Below are 22,319 nucleotides of genomic sequence, written 5' to 3'. Positions count from 1 at the left end.
CTGGCAACTCTCATGTCGGTCGTCCTCTTTCTATAATTATTTTCTTTTCAGAAAAGTTCCTGCTATTAAACCCCCCTTTTAAAAGGCTTTTGATTGCACAGTGGCAGTCACGTTGTCTGCCAGGATTCATTTTAGCTGTGGCCTGTGCGTGTAGTCTACTTACTCTTCTGCCCATCTTACCGCAATATCAGACTTGCTTCCCTTAAAAGCGGATAGCTTCTTTCTGATGCGTCAAAATACGATCACAGACACAATCTTATGCCATATAAATACGCACTTACAATATTTTAATGAAACTTAATGTTACCTATAACACAAAACAAGACTGAAATCACACATAAACAGTTAATTTTCACATAACCATTGAAAGAATACAGTCCTTCACTTCCATATCACAGGCATTAGCCAGCAAACCGAAAGTTTGCCCACTTCGTGTGAGATGAATTATTACAAAGTTTAATGAAGGAAACTTGATCTGCCCATCAAGGAGGGAAAGGGAGCAGGTGGAGGAGGCATGTGGCCTTGAGCAGGAACACGCGCTAAATGACAATATTCAAATCCTTTTTATTTAAATTGAATTTTTTATACATGACTTCTTTTCTTTTCGTTTATTAACTAGGGAAGCAATGCTTCCTTTGCTTCCATGCGTGGCACGCCACTGCTTCAAAGTACTCCAAAGATGGTGAGCATTAGCATTCTGATACAGAATCACCCGCTGACATTCCTGTTCTTAAGACAACTATGACACCTGGAAAAGCTGTCACTGATCTAGAATTCGAACTTGCTTCCAAGCAAGACATAACTTTAGCTATATTAACCTTTAAGTGCTGAAGTGCCCTGTTTGGGCCAGTGATGAGTAAGGTCGTCGTGGCCAAAGTACCCCGTTTTGGCCAGTCGGGCATTTAAACTCTGCTAGTGGAAGCGCATGCACAGTCCTAAATATTTATTTTTAAATGTAGTCATTACCAGACCAACTTGAGTAGAACCCTAATAGAGGAATTAAAATGATACCTAAGTGAACAACAACAACATAAAGAGTATCCGTATGAGTTATGCCCTAACTCATCCACGAGCCAGTACTTTTATTGCAGGTTCTGCAGATTAATGTGTTAAAAATATATAGCAAATTCAATGTACATAACTTTTTTGTTGTTATCTGTTTGATGTATATATAGGCTGAAATGAAACTACAGTAATCGATTTCACTACGAACGCACAGAAAACGGATCAAAATCTGTATCTCAGCCATGCTGCAGCTGTCTGTTCACACCCACCCACAGAGAGGGCAATAATCTTTTGAAGCTATAACGGAAGGTCTTAGCACTGTAGAAGGAACCGCTCTAGCTATTTCTTGAATAGCCATGCTTTCATTCTTCTGTCATTTAGTCAAAAGATTTGAAAATCTGAAGAGTGTAACAAAGATGTAAGGTTTTCCAGCAGAGAACCAAATGATTGTGATGCTTCCATCTGTTTTATGGCACCAGGGACTGCTAAAATTTGGCAAGTGTTACAAACAGAGATGAATTTATAATGCAAAATAACTCTGTGAAGAACTTCGAAACCAATATTGCAGTACACATAAAAATTAAGAGAAAAAATTAAAAATAGAATATAAATTTTGTATAAAATTTTTCAAATCTTCCATTGTAATATGCGACACTATGTTCTTTGCCGATACAAACAAAGTTAATTCCATGCATTTATCATAAAAATTGTGCTAGACACAGCATTTTTAAACACAATGCTTAAAATTGTTTAAGCGCCCTAAGAGGAATGGACATTTAAATGCAGAGTAGCAATGTGCATTTAAACTCGCACCAGCAGCGGGCATTTAAATAAACTCTGGCCAGCTCAAGCTTACCACCATTTAAAAAGCCTGGTGTTTAAAGGTTAGGTAATGTGTTAGGAAATAGCCCTTAATCTGCTAAACTAACTGATAAATGACTTGATGTCAGGACTTTCAATGGACATTCTTCCAGAATATTCTCAGGAAAATTTCGCAAACATGTCAAATGAAGATAGCGTTCCAAAAATACCCAAAACCTTTCCCAGGAGGGAAAAAACCTTGATCACTGGGGAAAGTTTTAGTAAAAGGAGTATCAAGGAGAACACAGGTCAAGGAATGACATTAAAGAAAATTCCTTTCTCCAGTTTTAAATCGATTAAAAAGTTATTAGGTCAAAACAGAACCATGAACATGATAATAACATAAGGGCATATCTTCTTATAAAATAATGAAAATGGGCTAGAAGCTGAATAATTTAAAAATGTATTACTTCTAGTGTGAGTCCCTAAATGGCATATAATTATTGTAATTGAGCTGACACCTGGGAAAACAATAATATTAAACAAAATATCATGTTGTTAAATTCCAGTAATCCCTTGTATATTAGAGTTATATATCATGCAGTGAGAAAGCTGCAGGTATTATTTGCGTGAATGAAGTATAATATTTATAAAACTTGCAGTACATTCATATATACTAATGTGTATCTACATTTTTACTATCAGAACTACTGACACATGGATTATGGTGGCTAATTTGAGTGAGCAGGAAGAAATCAGCAGTTGTCTTTCTGTTCAAACAAATTTTGATTAACATATTTCTACAATCCCTCATCCATGTTATGGGAGGACTGTGTTCATTCTGTTCCCACATGGATAGTGTTTACCTTGTCTTCAAAGTCGGTAAAAAAGTTGTCAAGTTCGAATGTGGACTCCCCAAGTTGCTTGAATAGATCTTCCTCAGCATCTTCATCCAGGCTGGATACCAGGCCTGTGAGATCTGACTGCGAGAGCTCACCCAGCCCAGAACTTCCTGTGTGCTGTTGCTGCTGCTGCTGAGCTCCACTGGCTGCCTCCTGCTACACAAACACAGTTAGTCAGCTTGAAGTGTATACTTAGGTCGATGAGGAGGCAGTTCTGACAGCATGGTCACTGAATTCCTCAAAAGAAACTTTATCTTAAAAATTGAGAATGGGAGGAAAAACAGTTCACTGTGCTTATATGCATGTTAAAAATTCATAAATTGCTTCAGTTTATTTACATGATGAGACTGAAAGGAACTATAAATTATTATAAATTTATTTGTACAGGTTCCACTAGTAGAGACTCTTATTTATGTTACATTTATAATAAATAACTGCAACGATGTTGGCAAGGCAAAAAGAGGTGAAGCTATCACTGTAATAGGCTGTAGAGGCCCATAGGGTTGTGACACTTTGAGGCTCCCACATTTTCTAGACAATTGGCTTACAGATGGCGGTGAGGGTGTCAGCTTTATGTGCTGGCCGCCCTTTACTCCCAGGAAGATTCCTGGTACTCATTTCTGTTAGACGCTGAGTCAAATCCAGGGCCCTAGTGCGGCTGGAAGGGTTAGGTCAATTGAAAAATCCAATGATCTCATTGGGAATCGAACCCGTGACCTGTAACTGTCAATATATATATATATATATAAATATTTCCTACAGTTTATAAGTATGTTTATAATCTCCATACAACATTTAATGTCTAGCTCCAGTGAATCATTAACTATCATCTACATCAAATAGAAAACTAACTAACACTACTGGCATGACTGGATGCCATTATGTACAAACAAACAGGAGAAATGGATGTGTAATTCATACATGTACTGGTGTAAGAGCAAAAATACTGTGTGATACTACGTAACTAAATATAATGGTAATTAATGCATTTATGTGTAGCTTGTAGATACAACTGGTATGAAGTAAAGTCAAAGTGACTTGCCAAACATTGCGTTAGGTCAACCATCTTGCCATCATTGTCAGGGCACCAGAGCAGGTCGTCATCAATAAAAGGCATATTGCAGAACGCTGGGCCGGCTGGAAGCACGGGCTGCGGCCTGACCAACTGAGGGTGTGCCAGCGTGCCTGCCAATGCGTCCGTTTGTCTACCTGACACTGCCCCTCTGCGGCTCTAAAAGCGACCTGAAACATTTTGAGAATTACTGTCAACAAGTCTTCATCTGTGATCTGTAGGGGTAGGTGAGCCATTGTCAGTTGTGGGTTTAGGGCTCGCCTTGGGCTTGAAAGTTTATTCAAAGACTGTAATGACCACAAATGCATCAAAAGCATCCATTGCTCTACACACTTCATTATCCTTGGTGTTAATTTACTATATATGCATGTCTACTGTTGCAAAGCTAATCACCATCCCAGATACGAGTATATGCACTGCATGAAGTCAGAAAGCAGTTGTTCCTTGCATTTCATTAAAATTTCACACTGGAAAATGAAGGAGTCAGCACGTCGCTCCAAAATGTTGGTCCATACCAACCAAACTACACGGCATCACGTTCCACACCACCATAATATTAATACTCTCTGCCATGAGAACCCCAAATCTTACATAAATAATTGTTCATATGATGATTCTTTTTTGAGAAATTTGCTAAGTTCAATTTGGGGTTATGTGAATTAGCGGCTAATCTGGCTGGTATGCATGAAAATTAAATTACCCAATATTTTTCGTGAGGACTTCTAAATAATAATTTTAACCAAAATCCGTAGACTGGGTGCGGAGGCTATCAGTGCAGACGTAGGGGAAAATACGATATCAGCATAAAAAACATTCTTTTAAAGATTTTTAACAGTTTGGACTCTGCAGAAAGAATGTTTTGATGAAAAGCAAATCAGACCACCCTCAGACCGCCCTCTGTTTGCTGCCTGCGTCATGCTGGTTTGTTGCTTGGCTTACTCCTTGATATGTTCTTCTGAAGCGTCTGCTGACTTTCACCCTAATACAGGACATCGTATTTCAGAATACAGAATTATTCACAGTCACCGTTGTGAGAACCTGAAATCGAAGTTACAGGCTAACTTCTTATAATTTAAAACAATTTCTGCCAGTTCCAGCAATCTGTGAAATGGATTNGAAATTTGCTAAGTTCAATTTGGGGTTATGTGAATTAGCGGCTAATTTGCCACTACTTTCAAACATAGAACTGGGCTGATGGGAGACTTAAACCCTAAAATCTTTTAGACGTTTTACTACTTTTAGTCTACTGAAATTTTATGTACTGGGGAAGCTAATGTTGGGATCCCGGTCGCAGCAGAAGCCGGGTCGTTGCTTCCAAAATTCAAATGAACTGAATCCAAACTATAATATGGGCAACTGTGATCACTGTCGATTACATAACAGTAACAACAACAATAATGACAATGACGATGACAAAGATGGCGAGGACGACAACAAAATATTTAGAATGCTGAACAGGGTTTGTACTAACATCCACTTTGAAAACTGGAGTCAGAATGAAAACGTAAAAATAATTTACCTATAAAAGGAGGCAGAATAATGATATCTTCAAATTTCATGGACACAGATATGATCCATTCGGATACTATGAACGGGATGAATGTACGTTTCCAAAGTAAATAGAAATTATGTGATTTTCTTTCCTCCCTAGAAGAAAGGTGCCGGTACACTTGCGCCTTTATACCGCCCTTTCAAATTCTGAATGAAGTGCTCAGTTATCATGAAATTTGATATGGAAATTGCCATTGGATTGATATGTGGTCGCTTTCGAAGAAAGGGTTTATTTTAAGAAGGGACTATTTATTGTTTGGAAGAATGGTGCAAGTACTGCGATCCATTACGTGCCGCCAGAAGGAAGAACACCGGAAATTACATATAATCACATACACGGGAAGGAATTCGGTGCCACCATATTACTAGTAGGTCTTTGTTCAAAACCAAATCTGATATGAAGTGCAGACACTACCCGAAAATTAAGACGAAAAAATAATAGCAGTGCTTTGCCTTTAATCATATAACTTTGGCATTCTTCGATAATGTTTTCCCACGATCGTCAGCATTTCCCCCGTTGCTGGAGAGTTATACATTTAGTACATGTTTGTGTTCATAATTACGCCTATTTTATTTGTTAGTCCTTTGTACGCTGCGTTTTTCTTAAGTGAGTCCTAGTAGTTGATAATAACAATGACGAATTATCTGGTCTGACTGGTAATGCACCGCCGGCTACTTAAAACTTAATGAATGTACGTGTATATAGTAATGTTTCGCTTGCAATCGTCTGCATGCATTGCGTAATGTACACACCATAGCATTCATAAGCCAATACGCCAAATCAGGGAAGATTCACCGCCGACTATGTATGCCAAAGTTGTACTTTCGCGCATGCGTCGCCGTGGAAGAAAGACAGTGAATACGGCTCTACCTGGGCTGCCCCATAGCTCAAGCGGTTAGTCGCTGGCTTCCCACGGCGGCGGCCCGGGTTCGATCCCGGGTCTGGTCAAGTGGGATTTGTGGTGGACAAAGTGGCGCTGGGGCATGTTTACCCCGAGTACTTCGGTATCCCCTGCCAATCTTCATTCCACCAATTGCTCCACAATCACCCTCACCTATCATCTGGGGCTGGTACAATAAGCCAGAAGTGGCCGCAGTACAAGGGACTTAGTCCCACCCCACTATCAATAAAAAAAAAAAAAGAATACTGTTCCATTGTACTTCCAGGTCGGGCGGTTGCGATTCCGCATGACTGACTTTAGACTAAGATTCATCAGCGTGTAATAGGCTTTTATGGCAGACCAACAAAACTTCGAAACATAAACGGGAGCGACTTTTGTTAATTGCTCTAAATCTGTCTATGGCTCTACAGTCCTTGTGGGCATTGGCCGCGTTTTCAGTTTCTTAATCCTATACACAGAAGGTAGGACTCTTTGGGAGGGGCAAGGCTGTTACCTACACACAGAACCACACAAACACAGGATAAACGCACACAGACATCCATGCCTTGAGGGGGATTCGAACCCACGATTCCGGTGTTCGAGTGGACGAAGACGGTTCATGCCTTGGACCGCACGGCCACTATGATCGGCAACTACTCCAAAGCAGATCAAACAAAAACTCAAAATGAAAACAACAGAATTAGAAACACGTCCGATCAGGATCAATTAAAAACCACGTACAGAACCATTCACCTGAGTTTGTAAGACTTATTCTACTGAAAATGAAATTACTAATCATATGAAGTTAGGAAACTTACCTTGCGATATCACGGTGTTTCTGAAACTTGATCCAAAACATGAACAACGGCTCTGTGGGACTCCCTGGAAAGAGGAGAACGCTTTAATCATATGCCTGTACAAAAGTTTCAGAATCAGCCGCTTCCAGCCATCTCAGTAACTATGTAACAAAATCATATTTATGGTGGCGGATATTTGTTTGTTCTTCTCAGTTTGTCACAAATAATATAGATACAAATTTACACACGCCTACAGTGTTTCAAGATGTTCAGGATAAGGTCCTATGGCGGGCATCTGCAAACACTATAGCAGTACACAATCTAGTACTTGCTGGTTCAATAAAAGCGAAGATTTATTGCTGTTAAGCAACTATTACTTACTTACTTACTTATGGAGCTGAGTCCTTCTTGAAGAGAAGCGAAATCTGCAGCTACTCAAGAATTTCCCAGCATTTTATGGAACCCGAAGGTTCATTACCGTGTTCACAAAAGCCAACCACTGGTCCCCATCCTGAGCCCGATCAACTATTAGTTTTTTTTAACAACCTTAATTATGCAGTTACGCTATTTTACTTTCTTATTTCCGCAGTATATGTGAGGAGGGACTGTGATCGCATAAAATATAGATCGCGAGATTCTGATGGATTTGCATATTTTGAGACCCCATGAATATGAAGAAAGGTCTGTCCTATATCTGTGTATTGATATTCGCTGCACCAGGGCCGCGCCATAGCTCAAGCGGTTAGTCGCTGGCTTCCCACCGCGGCGGCCCGGTTTCTACCCCGGGTCTGGCAAGTGGGATTTGTGGTGGATAAAGTGGCGCTGGGCAGGTTTTCTCTGAGTACTTCGGTTTCCCCTTCCAATCTTCATTCCACCAATTGCTCCACATTCACCCTCACCTATCATCTGGGGCTCGTACAATAGGCCACAAGTGGCCGCAGTACAAGGGACTTGGTCCCACTCCACTAGCAATAAAAAAATACGCTGCACCAGTGTCTGAACGGTTGGACGAACTGTACTGATATTCAAGAGTTCATCCGTCATAGGGTGGTGCACGGTGAATATGAACATTCTAGCTCCAAAAGTAGAGGTTTTTTAAAATGGGCCTCAAAAACCAAATGACGATTTTCTCGAAACAGCTGTGATGATTCCGAATTATGGAGACCATTTCCTTAAATACGACTGCATAGGTTGTATCTCCAAGAAACTAACGTTACGCGCACGTGTTTTCTGGAAACGGGGTTTACCGGTCTCGTGGATTTCATTGTTGTTCGGTATTCAGTAACCAACAACGGTCTACCGAACAAGAATCGACTACGTTTCCAAAGCAAAGTAGTCGAGGTCAATCGCACATTGTACAATGTCTTTGCACTAAATATATAAAACACTTCCAACTAGTGCTGAGGTCAAGAAAACGTGGATCTATACAGCCACTCCCCCTTACGTCTTCATGGCACAGGAACAACTTTATTTACCGTATGTATTGACAAAATGAACTACCGCTTCACATGAAGGCCAAAGACATTCTTAAACATGTGTTGAAAGATAATACAATCACTGGCACACTGCGGTGGACAGTGCATGATTTCACTTTCCGTTACTAATGACCAACTTTCTTTGAGACAGACGATTTGTTTATACAGGAGAGAAAGTTCCGAAAAGATATAGAAGGACGGTATACCCCTACATACACAAACACATTCATTAACTCCTTGTTTTACAAACGTTAAATTAACAAATTTTCACTACAAGGAAAACACCAAACTGAACTAGACCAACAGTCGTCGTTTTCGTATTATGTTGTATATTACGTACTCTTCTCAGAGATTTTGACAGTATTAACTCAAAAGGTCTTGCCTGCCAACGTGGCTTCCAAAGGCACATCCATCATTTTCATATCGGTGTATTACTTCAGGTTACCGTATCACCAATAAATGCTCTGCAGTTAATGATAAATTAATTTTCGTTCACTGAACTTTCTTAACGGACTATTTTCGTAAAACAAGGCAGAGTTTTTTTAGGGATAAGGTAAAGTCAAAAGATAAACTGTGCCTGTAACAGGCCGTGGAGGCCCATAGGGTTGTGAGACGTCGAGATTCCCACATTTTCAAAACAATCGGCTCATAGATGGCGGTGAGGCTGTCAGCCTTAAGGCTCCCATACACCAGAGCGATGGCGGTGGCGGTGGCGATAAAGTCTTCTCACAACAACAACGCGGTGGTAGCGATCAGTTTGAAAAATCGCGTAAGCACAACATCGTAAACGATGCATAGATTATCTCATTTGGAAGAAGCGTTACTTTTGGCAGCGGCAGTTGATGATGAGGAGCAGCAGCAAGCAAGGTAATTATTCCTTTTATTGTGTACAATTGGAGAAAGTTATTACAAATATTAACATCACAATTAATATATTTTTCAGAAAAAAGCGTAAGAAAACGTGGATTCACGACCTAAATCTGCATCGTGAACACGAAGGAGAATTTCATACTTTACATCGGAAAATGCAGCAACACGAAGAACGATTCTATATATTTACTTTCGGATGCCAACTGAATGCTTTGATGATCTATTGGACCTAAGGGAGATATTATGTAATTTTCATTTGACTCAATCCTTCCAGCCGCACTAGGCCCTGGGGTTTACTCAGCCTCTAACAGAAATGAATACCAGGAATTACTTAAAAATAATTTTCTTGGGGAGTAAAGCGCGGCCGGCGCGTAAGGCTGACAACCTTACCGCCATCTTTGAGCCGATTGTCTAGAAAATGTGGGACCCTCAACGTCTCACAACCCTATGGGCCTTCACGGCCTGGTACAGGAATAGTTTTACTTTTTTTTTTATTGTGTAATTTTACTTCTTCAATAAGTTGCTCTGTTGTTGTATTCATTGTTCATGCTAACACACAGCGACGCGGGCAGTGGTCAAACTCGACAAGCTGCATCTGGTGGCCACTGCGGAGTACAACGCTGCTTGTCTGAAAGAGTCTATAAGTTCAGCAGGAAATATCTGACCGCCACCGCCACCGCGATCGCTCTGGTGTGTGGGAGATATATAATCACCACTATGTTTGTAATTATCAGCATATGAAAATGAACACGGAATCTGCAGACATAGTCATGATCTGTAATCTAAATTTCACATTCCTAACTGCAATGAGTTATTATGTACCCCCATTGACTCCCCATGTTGCTTTACAGGCTGAAGAAATTATACATAATATTCGAAGACTGATCGCCATACAAACTTTCAGGACTTAGTATTAGGTGTTACTCCTACCTTATAAATTATAATGGTCAATATATTAGCATTAATCTAATGAAAGGCCATCATACGCAGGGTCATAAAAATTCGCAAATTGGTTCGAAAGTTATTAGGGAGGAAACACACATAGACATGATAATATCATTACGCTACCATTAATTACAAATAAGGTAAGTAGACTAGTTGGGGCCGCGCCATAGCTCAAGCGGTTAGTCGCTGGCTTCCCACCGCGGCGGCCCGGGTACGATCCCGGGTCTGGTCAAGTGGGATTTGTGGTGGACAAATTGGCGCTAGGGCAGGTTTTCTCCGAGTACTTCGGTTTCCTCTGCCAATCTTCATTCCACCAATTGCTCCACAATCACCCTCACCTATCACCTGGGGCTGGTACAATAGGCCAGAAGTGGCCGCAGTACAAGGGACTTAGTCCCACCCCCACTAGCAATAATAAAGAATAAGTAGACTAAAAGAGGATATCCTCTTATCCCTGACGCATTCTTACCATTGGCATTGCAGCGTAACAAGTGGCGCGGTAAATTGCAGGCGGAGACCTTACGAACTAATATGGACGGACCTGCGCTGTATGCTGCAATAAATTTCTGATGTTGGTTGCCATGTCGGTTTTCAGATCCTCTGACTATCCGTGAGCCTGTGAGCATTAAATGTGTACGATATGGCGGATGGGAAGGAAGAAGAGGATGAGGCTTTAGATTTCACGTCGCCAAAATTTAATCCCTTGAAAGCGTTATATTCTAAGAATGTTCGTCTTCCAATCGAAAATGCGCCAGTTTTTGATAATATACATAAATACCACTCATCATTAAACCCTCGTGAGAAAAAGAAAAAGGTATGTTCTCGACTGCAGTACAGTTTGGAGGTTAAAATTGGAAAACAAGTGATCTGAAAAAGAACTTCGCACATTATAAATTGTGTAAGAATGCCACAGTCATATTTGCACACACATTAATACGTATAGAATGCTCGCCCATCCGTTGTTAGTAATGTATACAGGGCAAGTTTACTATGAACTGAAACGAACAGCCGGTAGGGTTACGCCTAAGTACTTTCGTGGTGTTAGCACCGTGTTATATCTTAGCATATAAAAGTTGCGGTATTCAGAATTGTTCCGAGGCAAGGCGTATGGAGTGAAAGTGATATTCAGACGCTGAAGCTAATGATATTTGAAGGCTGCAGTGGTATTATGAACTTCAACTTTAGACTGGGTTCAAGGTCTGTCGCCAGTATAGCAGAGTTCTTTTCCTATAGCAGAAATAACGTAATTACGGTTATACTCACCACTGTGGCTGTCACTGTATACATATTCTTTTATTTTATGATCAGTATTAAGTATTAATCATTATTAATGATTGCATTAAGTGGAGGAACTGTTTTGGGAGAGACTGTGGACCTGTCATCTGACAGATTACTGATGAATGAATGAATGAATGAATATCTAGACAAGGGGTGGGAACATTTTATAGCTGGTAGGTCTGATTAGGGGTTGCAGGTGCTGTGCTGAGTCACATATCAGGAACACTGTTGGAAGCAAACTATGGACTAAATGGTTACTGCTGAAAAAACTGCATGAAATAAAAACTTCTTGTGTTCCTGAGGAAAAAAAATGATATAAAAATAATTTACAAAAATGTTCATAATAGCTCCATGGGTGAATGAAATGCTCCACAGGCCTGATGTGGCCTGCAGGTCGTAATGCTTCCACCCCTGATCTAGAACATATAGTGTCAGCCTGCATATTCTGCTGCTCATCATGTATCCATATTACTAGACCATCCTGTTAAAGCTGAACATGCATTTTATAATTCTGCACCATTCATCACAACAGAACAAGACCCCCATACAATTTTTATTATGTTATCTTTGTTTAAAAATGTCTCGAGTATTTTGTAATTTGTGAGGCGTACATTTGACAAACGCATGTTAAGAATATATAGCTGTAGCCATGGCCAGTGGGCTTAAGCATCACACCATGAAGATGGAGGAACAGAGGTAACACTGCACATTTTTAACTTTGTCTCGGATGGAAATGATTTTCTGATTTCCTCTGGATGAAATAGGCCTTGGTATAAGAGAACAGATGGGCACAGTGTAAAATGAGAAATAATCTCTACCTCTACGTAGAATCAAACCTTAGTCATTCAGGTCCACAGCCTGTCACTTTAACTGAGTGAGCTATCCTGGCTGCTTCTTTTGATAGTCAATGAAATAATTTATTTTCATCAACTAAACTTTGGTGGGATGACCTTCAATGAGGAAACATGAATGCACTCTGCCTTCTAATAGCTGACAAGTCAAGAACGGCATGCTTATTTCTCTGGTTACATTACTGATGTTAGATTAGTTTCCATTTTCTCCATCATGGTTTCTCTCGTACAAGAGCTCTTAATTCTAACATATTTCAAACTGCAAGTAAACATGCAGGTAGCAGAAATATAACACTGAAAGTTAAATGTGTTCTGAGTGAAAGGGAACAATGAAAATCAGTGAAATATCATATCAATGTCTTTCATTCTACCTGAACCTTATGTCACTTTCTTTTCTGTACAATTTACTGATAAAACTCACATCAAGTGATAAACACTCTATTCTTAATTAATACCACAATGTGAAGATTTGTGGGGACCAAGGTAATAGATTCATGCATGTTAACCTCGGCACTGTTCACTGTACCATTTGGGAAAGAGCCTTCAGCATTCATTGGTTAAGAGGCTGGGAGGGCCCCAGAACCTGTATAAACATAGTGACAAAGGGAAAGATCCCATCTCCCACTGGGAATCAAACCCTGGTGGTCCAACATGTGACCAGTCATATGCAACCACAAACAGTTCTCTTATAGGCCAACTACGAACTTCCTGTGATTTAAATATAGGTAAGAGTAAATATGACACAAAACCAAAAGTAAATTATATAACACTGTAATATAAATAAGAGAGGCATGTGCAAGTCTTAAGAGTTTCAAAATCAACTGAAGAAGAAGAAAAGTGAGCCTCAGTCTTGATGTGAATGTTCAATTTTCGGTCTCAAACGTCTAGAATTTTCTGATGACTGCTTTTGCTTTAAGTATTATGTTTTTGGACATTATCCATCATCCTGTCTATTTCTTAAAACACAACATTTCGGAGACTGGATTCTGTCCCCGTCCTCAGGTAAAACCTACTCAGTTGGGTCCAATAGATACAGCTAGTTCCCTATCTCTGAACCGTCAATGTACCATTGTCACACACTTTTAGATCTTATTTGCTTTTGCTTTGTTTTTTGGGGTCTCATGTCAAAAGGGACTGGTATCGTACTGTCTTTCTGTGTCATAGTCTAGTATGGAATTAGGTCATTATTTATTTAAATCAGACGAGTTTCTCAGACAAAGTTTAAGAACTCCGCTTTTAGTGTACAAAGCACTGCCAACCTTCTGTCATCCTATGGAAAAAATCTATACTTGATGGATTTGAGGTTCTCACAGCAGTGATTTTGGAAAGTGCTGTCTTCTGGCAAGTAATGCCATGCAGTCTAATGGAAGGCTACTGATTTCCCTCTAAAATGTGGGTGGAATTCTACTGGGCTATACAGCTTTATGTCCCAGAATATGATACTCATCACTTTATACTTAGTGATGTCAGTGATAGGGTTTGCAATGACATTCACACTGTGATCAGCTCTTGGCCTTGCACCATTCAAATTTCTGCAGTCAAAAATTGTTTGAACGTTCTTGTACTGTCAAAAGCGCCTTCACAATCCTTTTTGTGTGAACTGAAAGTAAATATTAATCCACAGCTTTTGGATACACTTTGGGTTTTGTCAGCACCTAACACAGTGTTGTATGGTACAAGAATTTGCTCAACATTTCACAGTTCCCTTCCTCACTTGTAGTCCATAGTACAGCTGGCTTTAAGTACAAATCTGATATTGTTATGCACTCATTATCTACATGCAAGATTTGTTAGTAAATTATGCTCACAGATTATACCACAAAGTTTATATTCTTTCTGCAGAAGAGGAGCACTATAGAATGAGCAGTTTTTATGCAGGATGAAGCTACTCTGGTTTTAATATTAATGTGTTTGTCGAAAACATGTCAGTATTCACAGAATTACTGATTACAGTGGCTGTGAGGTCTTGAGGTTATTGATCGGAATTTTACTCGTGCTGTGGGTGGCTGTCCGCATTATCTGTTGTCCTGTTAGAGACCTTGTAACAGTCCAATTCTCAATTTAAGGAGTCTTAGAACTTTTTAAACAAAAACAAACTCTGTAGTTCCAGTCCGCAAGTGAACTATACCGACCGAGCGACCGTCACTTGTCGGCGAAGTTAGTGCCAACTTTTGCAGATAGAGGGTGTCACATGGTCAGCACAGTGGTTCCCCATGGCCGTTAATCTCGGTTTTCTAGACCGGAGCTGCTATTTCCTTGAAATAGCTCCTCAATTGTCCTCATGAGGCTGAGTGGACCCCGTTCCAGATCCACTACTTCTCGGAAAACAGGCAGTGCCGGGAATCGAACCTAGGACCTCTGGATCTGTAGCCAGGAACTCTGACCACTAAGACCACAGAGGCGGTCCTAAAAAACTGTTACTTTTATTAAGGCCAAGGCATGACTTTGGCATTGACATTGGCACTAAAAGGAAGAAGTTTTCACCTAATCCTGAAATTGAATTAAACATTCAGTTAACCTTGCAAACGTGGAGGATGCTATCCACATAAGGAAAGATATAAGTTGTGGTTCCCCATGTCAAGATATCTCCCCGCCACACACAAACACACACACATTGGAAAGGTATCAGAATTGAAGAGAATGAAATGTGTTTTCTGCTTGCATCAATTGGAAAACTGCCCTCACACTCCAAGAAAAGATCCAGCTGGAGCCCATGCCATAAAACTATAATGTTAGTCCATGCACATAAATGTGAAATAACAGAAAGCTGAAGTGCTGGGAACCTCAAATCTCAAATAGAATGTTGCCATATTTTTAATAACAGAAGGTTGGTCATGGATGCAATTTTATTTTTAGGTTGATAAGGATAGTGAACCAGGCCCATCTTCAGAAGAACAACCAGTGAGGCGCTTTCTTCCACATCAGCGTAAGTATCTACTTCCTAGCATGTAGTAACTGTCTTGACATTCAGCTGGAGGGATGCAGAGTATTAAACCTCCACATCCTGATTCTTATGTACTAGGTATACTAATCATAAAATAATAATGTAAATTTAATCATGTACTTTGTGTGTGTGTGTGTGTGTGATGGTATTATTGTTACAGCTAAGAAGAACTTTGCAGAAGTGAGATTATGGTGATACAGTAATGAATACCTTGGGGTACAGACTTGCTCAATGGAAAAGAGTGCTTGGAAGCCAGATAGTTGCTTAGTTGTTCTCTTACGGGATATTACGCTTCATTACCAAGTTTGCAAGTTAAAAACCCACCACTGGATCCAATCAGGAACCAGATCGATGCATCCACATACCCTACTCAAAATCCATTTCAGTGTTAACTTATACCCTCCCCCCTACGGGACATGAAGCAGACCATTCACTTCCAGCTAGTGCCAAGATCAAGAAACTGTGGATCCATACATCCACTCCCCCATACGCCTTTATTAGTGTTTAAGCATAGGGAACACTTTACCCCCCCCCCTCACAAACTTTGTTCATGAAGCCGAAAACATAACAAATGCAAGTATTTAACTCACCAGTAATATGCATGACAATGAGTGTGCGACTGTTGATAAAACTGTGACAATTATTCGTGATCTTCATTATTGGTTACGCCAAAGAAATTGTTCAAGTTACAACTTCGTGAATGACGACAGTAACAAAATTGTTTTGTATATATTAGTTACATCTTGTGTATGAAAAGGACAGTTGAGATTTTCGTTTTAATGTTCACACGTGAGCAGGAAAATAGCACGAACGTTCTTATATTGTAAATGCCTTGCGTTTTGTTTCGTAGCAGACCTTGCTGCAACGAAACCTGTTCCTAATTATACCGGAAGTCGTCGTATCTGAATTGAGCAGTAAGCAACAGATGGCGGGAGTATGCTCTTTAAGGGCGAGGGCACACCAAGGAAACTGGCAACTGCAACGCAACCGCAATTTCTCAGAATTGTTATCAGCCTGAGTTGAACACATTACTGAATGGAGCAGCGCAAAATGAGGACACGACAATACAACTCGCGGAAAGACTTGGAAACTCCAGGCAGTGGAGTCTTCTGACAATTGCGCTGCCACCTGGTTTCCTAGTGTCAACTGATTTATAACGCGCTTCAGGGATTCATGTGTTTTTTAAGATGGCACGAAAGGTTGACGAAGCCGCTAATTTGTTTTTGTGCAGTTAATTATATTTGACAAACGCCATCCAGACTGTGCTACGCAGAACAAAATAGATTTGGCTTGGGAAAAAATTTCTCGTGAGACGGAGTCTGGAGCCAGGTTAAGTTCTTTCGAAACAGTACGAATAAGCAAGCGTCTCAGTTTCAATTGTCACAGAAGAACGGATGCACCAAATGTTTTCTTTTCCTAATATTGTATTTAGGCATCCTGCTGCATTGATATATAATTTATTTCACATATATTTCCATCTCAAATACAACTTATTATACAGTCACCCTTCTTCCACATTACATGGTCTATATACGGCCATCATCAGATGTCTTGTATCTTGCTAAAATTGTTGCATTGTATGTCAAAATTTCGTATCGCGTGTGAACGCGTTATTTCCTGACCTTAATTAAAACAAATTAATTAACAACCCTTATGGTCGTCGTCGTCCTCTCTTCTCACGCCGTCTCAATCGGTCTCAATTACTACCGCCACATTTATGACAGGATCAGTATTATTACCTTCCGTTGCAGAAGATAAGTGTACGAAATTACAAAATACAATCGTGCATTACGCCGGACGAACATACCCACATAAGATGATGTGAGCAACTACTCAAACATAAGTTTCCTCAATGTGCGCCTGCTAATCTAGAAACCAGCAACAATTCTCGGAAATTGCGATTGCGTTGCGATCCTTGGTGTGCCCTCGTCCCTACGAGTTAAGAGATCCATTCGAAAATCGCGTGGCTATTGCTATGATAGAATAAGATGTTTATAAGACAGTGCTACAGAGGGCCGTTTGCTAGGCAACGGTTAGGTAAACGCTGACTAAAAGCCGGAATAATAGCAGAAGCGGAAGCCATTCTTGTTAGGCAGCGGGTAAGTAAGCACTTGTTTCCGCGGCAACGAATGTTAACAAAGGCATTCCTGTGACAACAAAAAGAACAGAGGGACTGTTCGACATGGCGACTTCTATCCCGGCCGTGCGGCAGTTATAAAAGGCGCGCATTTGTGAATTCGGGAGCAGTAGTGATTCAGATTCGGACAACAGTCAGAAATGAGTGAGAGATTCTTCATACAGCATTCTTCAGACAGGAGTCGTAACTCATCCGTAAGAGAATTCAGAAGGAGTTCAATGTGTGAGCTGTTATAATTGACTGTAATTGTAAAGAAGTGCGAATAAACCCAGTCATCAAATTCAGAACCCATTATTATTCGTCACGCCAACCCCGTATACGTGACAATACATTTATTAAAAGAAAATAAAAAGAGACAAAACATGTCGATGCCCTTTGTATCGATTTCTGGGGGTTTCAAATTTCATTTCTCATTGAGACTTCGTGGGTTACTAGGAAGTGTGACAGTTTCCCTAAATACTGGGAGATTATAAAAGAAGACTATTTAAGCAGCAGTGTTAAAAATTACATTACGTTTCTGACCAGAAACGAGGGAAAATCCGAAATTTATTTATTTTAGCGTCGTATAACGCGTAAGCAGGTCCGGCTTATAAACTGGTAAGAAGTGACACAACAGTGCCCAACAGGTATCGTCATGTCTAGTAAAAATCCGCTGCTTTGTGACGAGTGGACAGTTACACATTCTGTAGGTTTTCTGTACTTATGTGGTAACAGGCCGTAGAGGCCATTAGGCTTGTGAGACGTCGACACTCCCACATTTTCTAGACAATCGGCTCACAGATGGCGGCAAGTTTGTCAGCCTTACGCGCCGGTCGCCTTTTACCGCCCAGGAAGATTGCTGGTCTTCATTTCTGTTAGAGGCTCAGTCGACCCCAGGGCCATAATGCGGCTGGAAGGATTAGGTCAATTGATAAAAATCCACCTAATAGTGACTCGAACCCGCGACCTTCCCCTTGTAGCATAGTGTCTCAACCAGCTACGCTACCGCGTCCCCCTGTACTTATTGTGGTAAAACGTAAGATATCTATTTTATGATTCTTAGTTGCGTTTCAAAAAGGAGTTTGAAAATAAACATCTGTTATGTAAGCTCTGAGGTTCCTAATGGTGCTGACTGCTTGTTGCTTGTTTGCCCGGCTTATTCCTTGGCCCTGAAGAAGGCTTCTACGAGACGATACGGCTTAACATCCCACAAGCGTTGCTCTTCAAACACTTAACTAGTTCTGTCATAGCCGTCCGTATGTATGCATGTATGTATGTATGTATGCATTTGTGGCATCCGGATTTGGATTTAGTTTGGTTCGTTTGTTTCGTGAACGTTCCATTGACGGATTTTAATAATATTAAATATGCCGTTACGACGCTTCTGCAATAGGACCATTATTGTTTAAAAGTTTGATTTTAAGGGCCTAAGAGCCTAAATTAGTTCATGTATTTTAACCATGTCTTTTCGGAACTTTGACAGGTTTTGATGAACCTTGAAATAAGTTAATAAGTTTGAAGTTTTGTGAGTTACGCCTTATTTACACTTCAATCTCTTTATTGAGAAGTCTAAATGAACATTTACCCATATCTTTTTAAACGTTCTGAAGATGCTGATAAACTATGCGTAGACTACGACATCCTATTAAGCGATTAGTATGGATTTCTATGTTTTTTTCCCCCCTTGGCACTACAGCCCCAGTGGGTCTAGGCCTACCTCCATGAACTTCTCCACTTCTATGTTTTATTTTGGTTTATTTAGCGATTTTTAATAGATACGTTTGTATGGCGTACGAGTACACATTATGAAACATGAGTTTCATTACGCTAATTAGTTTTATGACCCACTCTACTAAAAGGCCTGAGTATATTTTCAGCGTATCTCACTAAATGTTACTCTGAAAGAGAAACAGGAATGGGGGAGAAGAGGAATGCACATAGGATGTTGGTGGGAAGACCAAGGCGTAGGTGGGTGGACAATATTAAAATAGAGTATGAGGGGTGAGCCATAGAAACCTGCCCTCGCACTGCGACCTGCAGTGATCTTGTGCTTCCCCTTTGGATTGACCCTTTATTAATCCTACACTTCGAATGAAATGTAGGACTTTATTTATGGGGGCGTCATAAAAGTCACTTGGTTCCATGAAGAATTGACCCAGGTGGCGATATCTTAGGTAAGCAATGGCCCCACAATCACATAAGATGTGTGTGGCTGATTCGTCTTCTTGTAGGCACCTTTCACAAGATGGGGCGTCTGTCAGCTCCGGATTGAAAAGGTGCCCTTTTAGGTGGCAGTGTCCAATAAGTAATCCTACCACCCATACTAATTCATCTCTGTTTAATTTTAACAGGTCCATCGTTGTTTTGGCAGAGGGTCCTGGTATGAATCCTTTTGCCTGTTTGAGTCCAGTTGTGGATCCCCAGTGTTTTTTGTTATTTTTTTTCTTTACTGCTAGTGGGGTGGGATTAAGTCCCTTGTACTGCGGCCACATCTGGCCTATTGTACCAGCCCCAGATGATAGGTGAGGGTGATTGTGGAGCAATTGGTGGAATGAAGATTGGCAGGGGAAACCGAAGTACTCGGAGAAACCTGCCTCAGCGCCACTTTGTCCACCACAAATCCCACCTGACCAGACCCGGGATCGAACCCGGGCCGCCGCGGTGGGAAGCCAGCGAATAACCGCTTGAGCTATGGCGCGGCCTTCCCCATGATCGCTTTCTTGGCAACTTCAATTAAGATGCCGCAAGCTGGTTCAGCTCCTATGAACGGCTGTTCAGACCCTGTTCTTGCCAGCAGATCTGCGGTTCCATTCCCAGCGATATTCTCCTACTGAGATGCAGTAAGCTGGTTCAGGTCCTGTGAACGGCTGTTCAGATCCTGTTCTTGCCAGCTGATCTGCGGATTCATTCCCTGCAATACCCTCCTACTGAGATGCCGCAAGCTGGTTCAGGTCATGTTCTTGACAGCTGATCTGCTGTACCATTGCCAGCAATACTCTCCTATTGGGATGCCGCAAGCTGATTCAGGTCCTGTTCTTGCCAGCTGATCTGCGGTTTCATTGCCAGCAATACTCTCCTACTGAGATGCCGCAAGTTGGTTCAGGTCCTGTTCTTGCCAGCTGATCTGCGGTTTCATTGCCAGCAATACTCTCCTACTGGGATGCCGCAAGCTGATTCAGGTCCTGTTCTTGCCAGCTGATCTGCGGTTTCATTGCCAGCAGTACTCTCCTGAGATGCCGCAAACTGGTTCAGGCCCTACGAACGGCTGTTCAGATCCTGTTCTTACCAGCAGATCTGCCGTATGAGATGCGGCAAGCTGGTTCAGGCCCTATGAACGACTGTTCAGATCCTGTTCTTGCCAGCTGATCTGCGGTTTCATTCTCAGCAATACTCTCCTACTGAGATGCCGCAAGCTGGTTCAGGTCATATCAACGGCTGTTCAGATCCTGTTCTTGCCAGCTGATCTGCCGTATGAGATGCGGCAAGCTGGTTCAGGTCCTACGAACGGCTCTTCAGATCCTGTTCTTGCCAGCTGATCTGTCGTATCATTGCCAGCAATACTCTCGTACTGAGATGCCGCAAGCTGGTTCAGGCCCTACGAACGGCTGTTGAGATCCTGTTCTTGCCAGCTGATCTGCCGTATGAGATGCGGCAAGCTGGTTCAGGTCCTATGAACGGCTGTACAGATACTGTTCTTGCCAGCTGATCTGCGGTTTCATTCTCAGCAATACTCTCCTACTGAGATGCCGCAAGCTGGTTCATGTCCTACGAACGGCTGTTCAGATCCTGTTCTTTTCAGGTGATCTGCGGTTTCATTCTCAGCAGTACTCTCCTACTGAGATGCCGCAAGCTGGTTCAGGTCCTACGAACGGCTGTTCAGATATTTGTCTTGTCGGCTGATCTGCGGTTCCATTCTCAGCAGTACTCTACTACTGAGATGCTGCAAGCTGGTTCAGGTCGTACGAACGGCTGTTCAGATCCTGTTCTTGCCAGCTGATCTGCATTTCATTCACAGCAATACCCTGATATTATAATGGCTCTTAGAGCGATAGGGTGGAATGGTATGGATTAGATTGATCTGGCTCGTGATAAGGAATAGTGGAGGGATCTTGTTAACACGGTAATGAACCTTCGGGTTCCATAAAATATTGGGAAATTCACGAGTAGCTGCACAATTGGTGGCTCCTCAAGAAGGGTTAAGCTCCGTGAGTGAAAGAGGAACAGTCTTAGTCCTTAATAAAAGTTAACAGGGATCCAGAAAATGCACACGTTGCGGTGTGTCTTATACGGTACTTATATAAAAATTAGATTATTTCGAGGAAATAATTATTGCAATAATTATTTCTATTATTATACAGCAAATATTTGCATTCGAAAGCATTGCCCATCCTCTTGTCGCCATGGCATCTATCTGTGGTCTGCTAGACCTAAAACTACTATATTCGTGTATATCCAGACAGCAGACGCGTCATGCATAAACGAGACATTGCTATTGCCATGGGTGAAACTTTCTTTCATTATCTATATACTTACTGCATGGTACAGTTTGGCGGTAATAACTGTTGAAGGGTTTGTTTACCAACATATAAGTACTTGCTCCGGAAATTCTGTATTATAATTTTAAATTAATTAAGCAAATTACAGTTACCGAATAATACGAACGCAGAAGTATCTTATCTTACTATGAGCCGAGGTAACGCAGTCAGTATAGCGACTGGCTACGGGCTGGACGTGAGGAGCCGGGATAGCGCAGTCAGTATAGCGACTGGCTACGGGCGGGACGTGAGGAGCCAGGATAGCGCAGTCGGTATAGCGACTGGCTACGGGCTGG

General features: G+C 41.2%; 1 protein-coding gene across 1 annotated transcript in view; it reads left to right on the top strand.

Annotated features, from left to right (window-relative positions):
• Window positions 1-10,893: 10,893 nt before the first annotated feature.
• The window catches only part of LOC111869644 (U7 snRNA-associated Sm-like protein LSm11), a 40,027-nt gene continuing 28,601 nt past the window's right edge, over window positions 10,894-22,319 (top strand). The window contains exons 1-2 of the mRNA XM_023861309.2: window positions 10,894-11,113; window positions 15,285-15,354. Of these exons, the coding sequence (XP_023717077.1) occupies window positions 10,940-11,113; window positions 15,285-15,354 (244 nt within the window). The 5' untranslated portion in view covers window positions 10,894-10,939. The remainder of the gene's footprint in view (window positions 11,114-15,284; window positions 15,355-22,319) is intronic.

This window comes from Cryptotermes secundus, unplaced genomic scaffold (genome assembly GCF_002891405.2).
Source record: "Cryptotermes secundus unplaced genomic scaffold, Csec_1.0 scaffold862, whole genome shotgun sequence".
In the NCBI taxonomy this organism is placed as follows: Eukaryota; Metazoa; Arthropoda; class Insecta; order Blattodea; family Kalotermitidae; genus Cryptotermes; species Cryptotermes secundus.
This window is presented reverse-complemented; position numbering and strand designations above follow the sequence as displayed.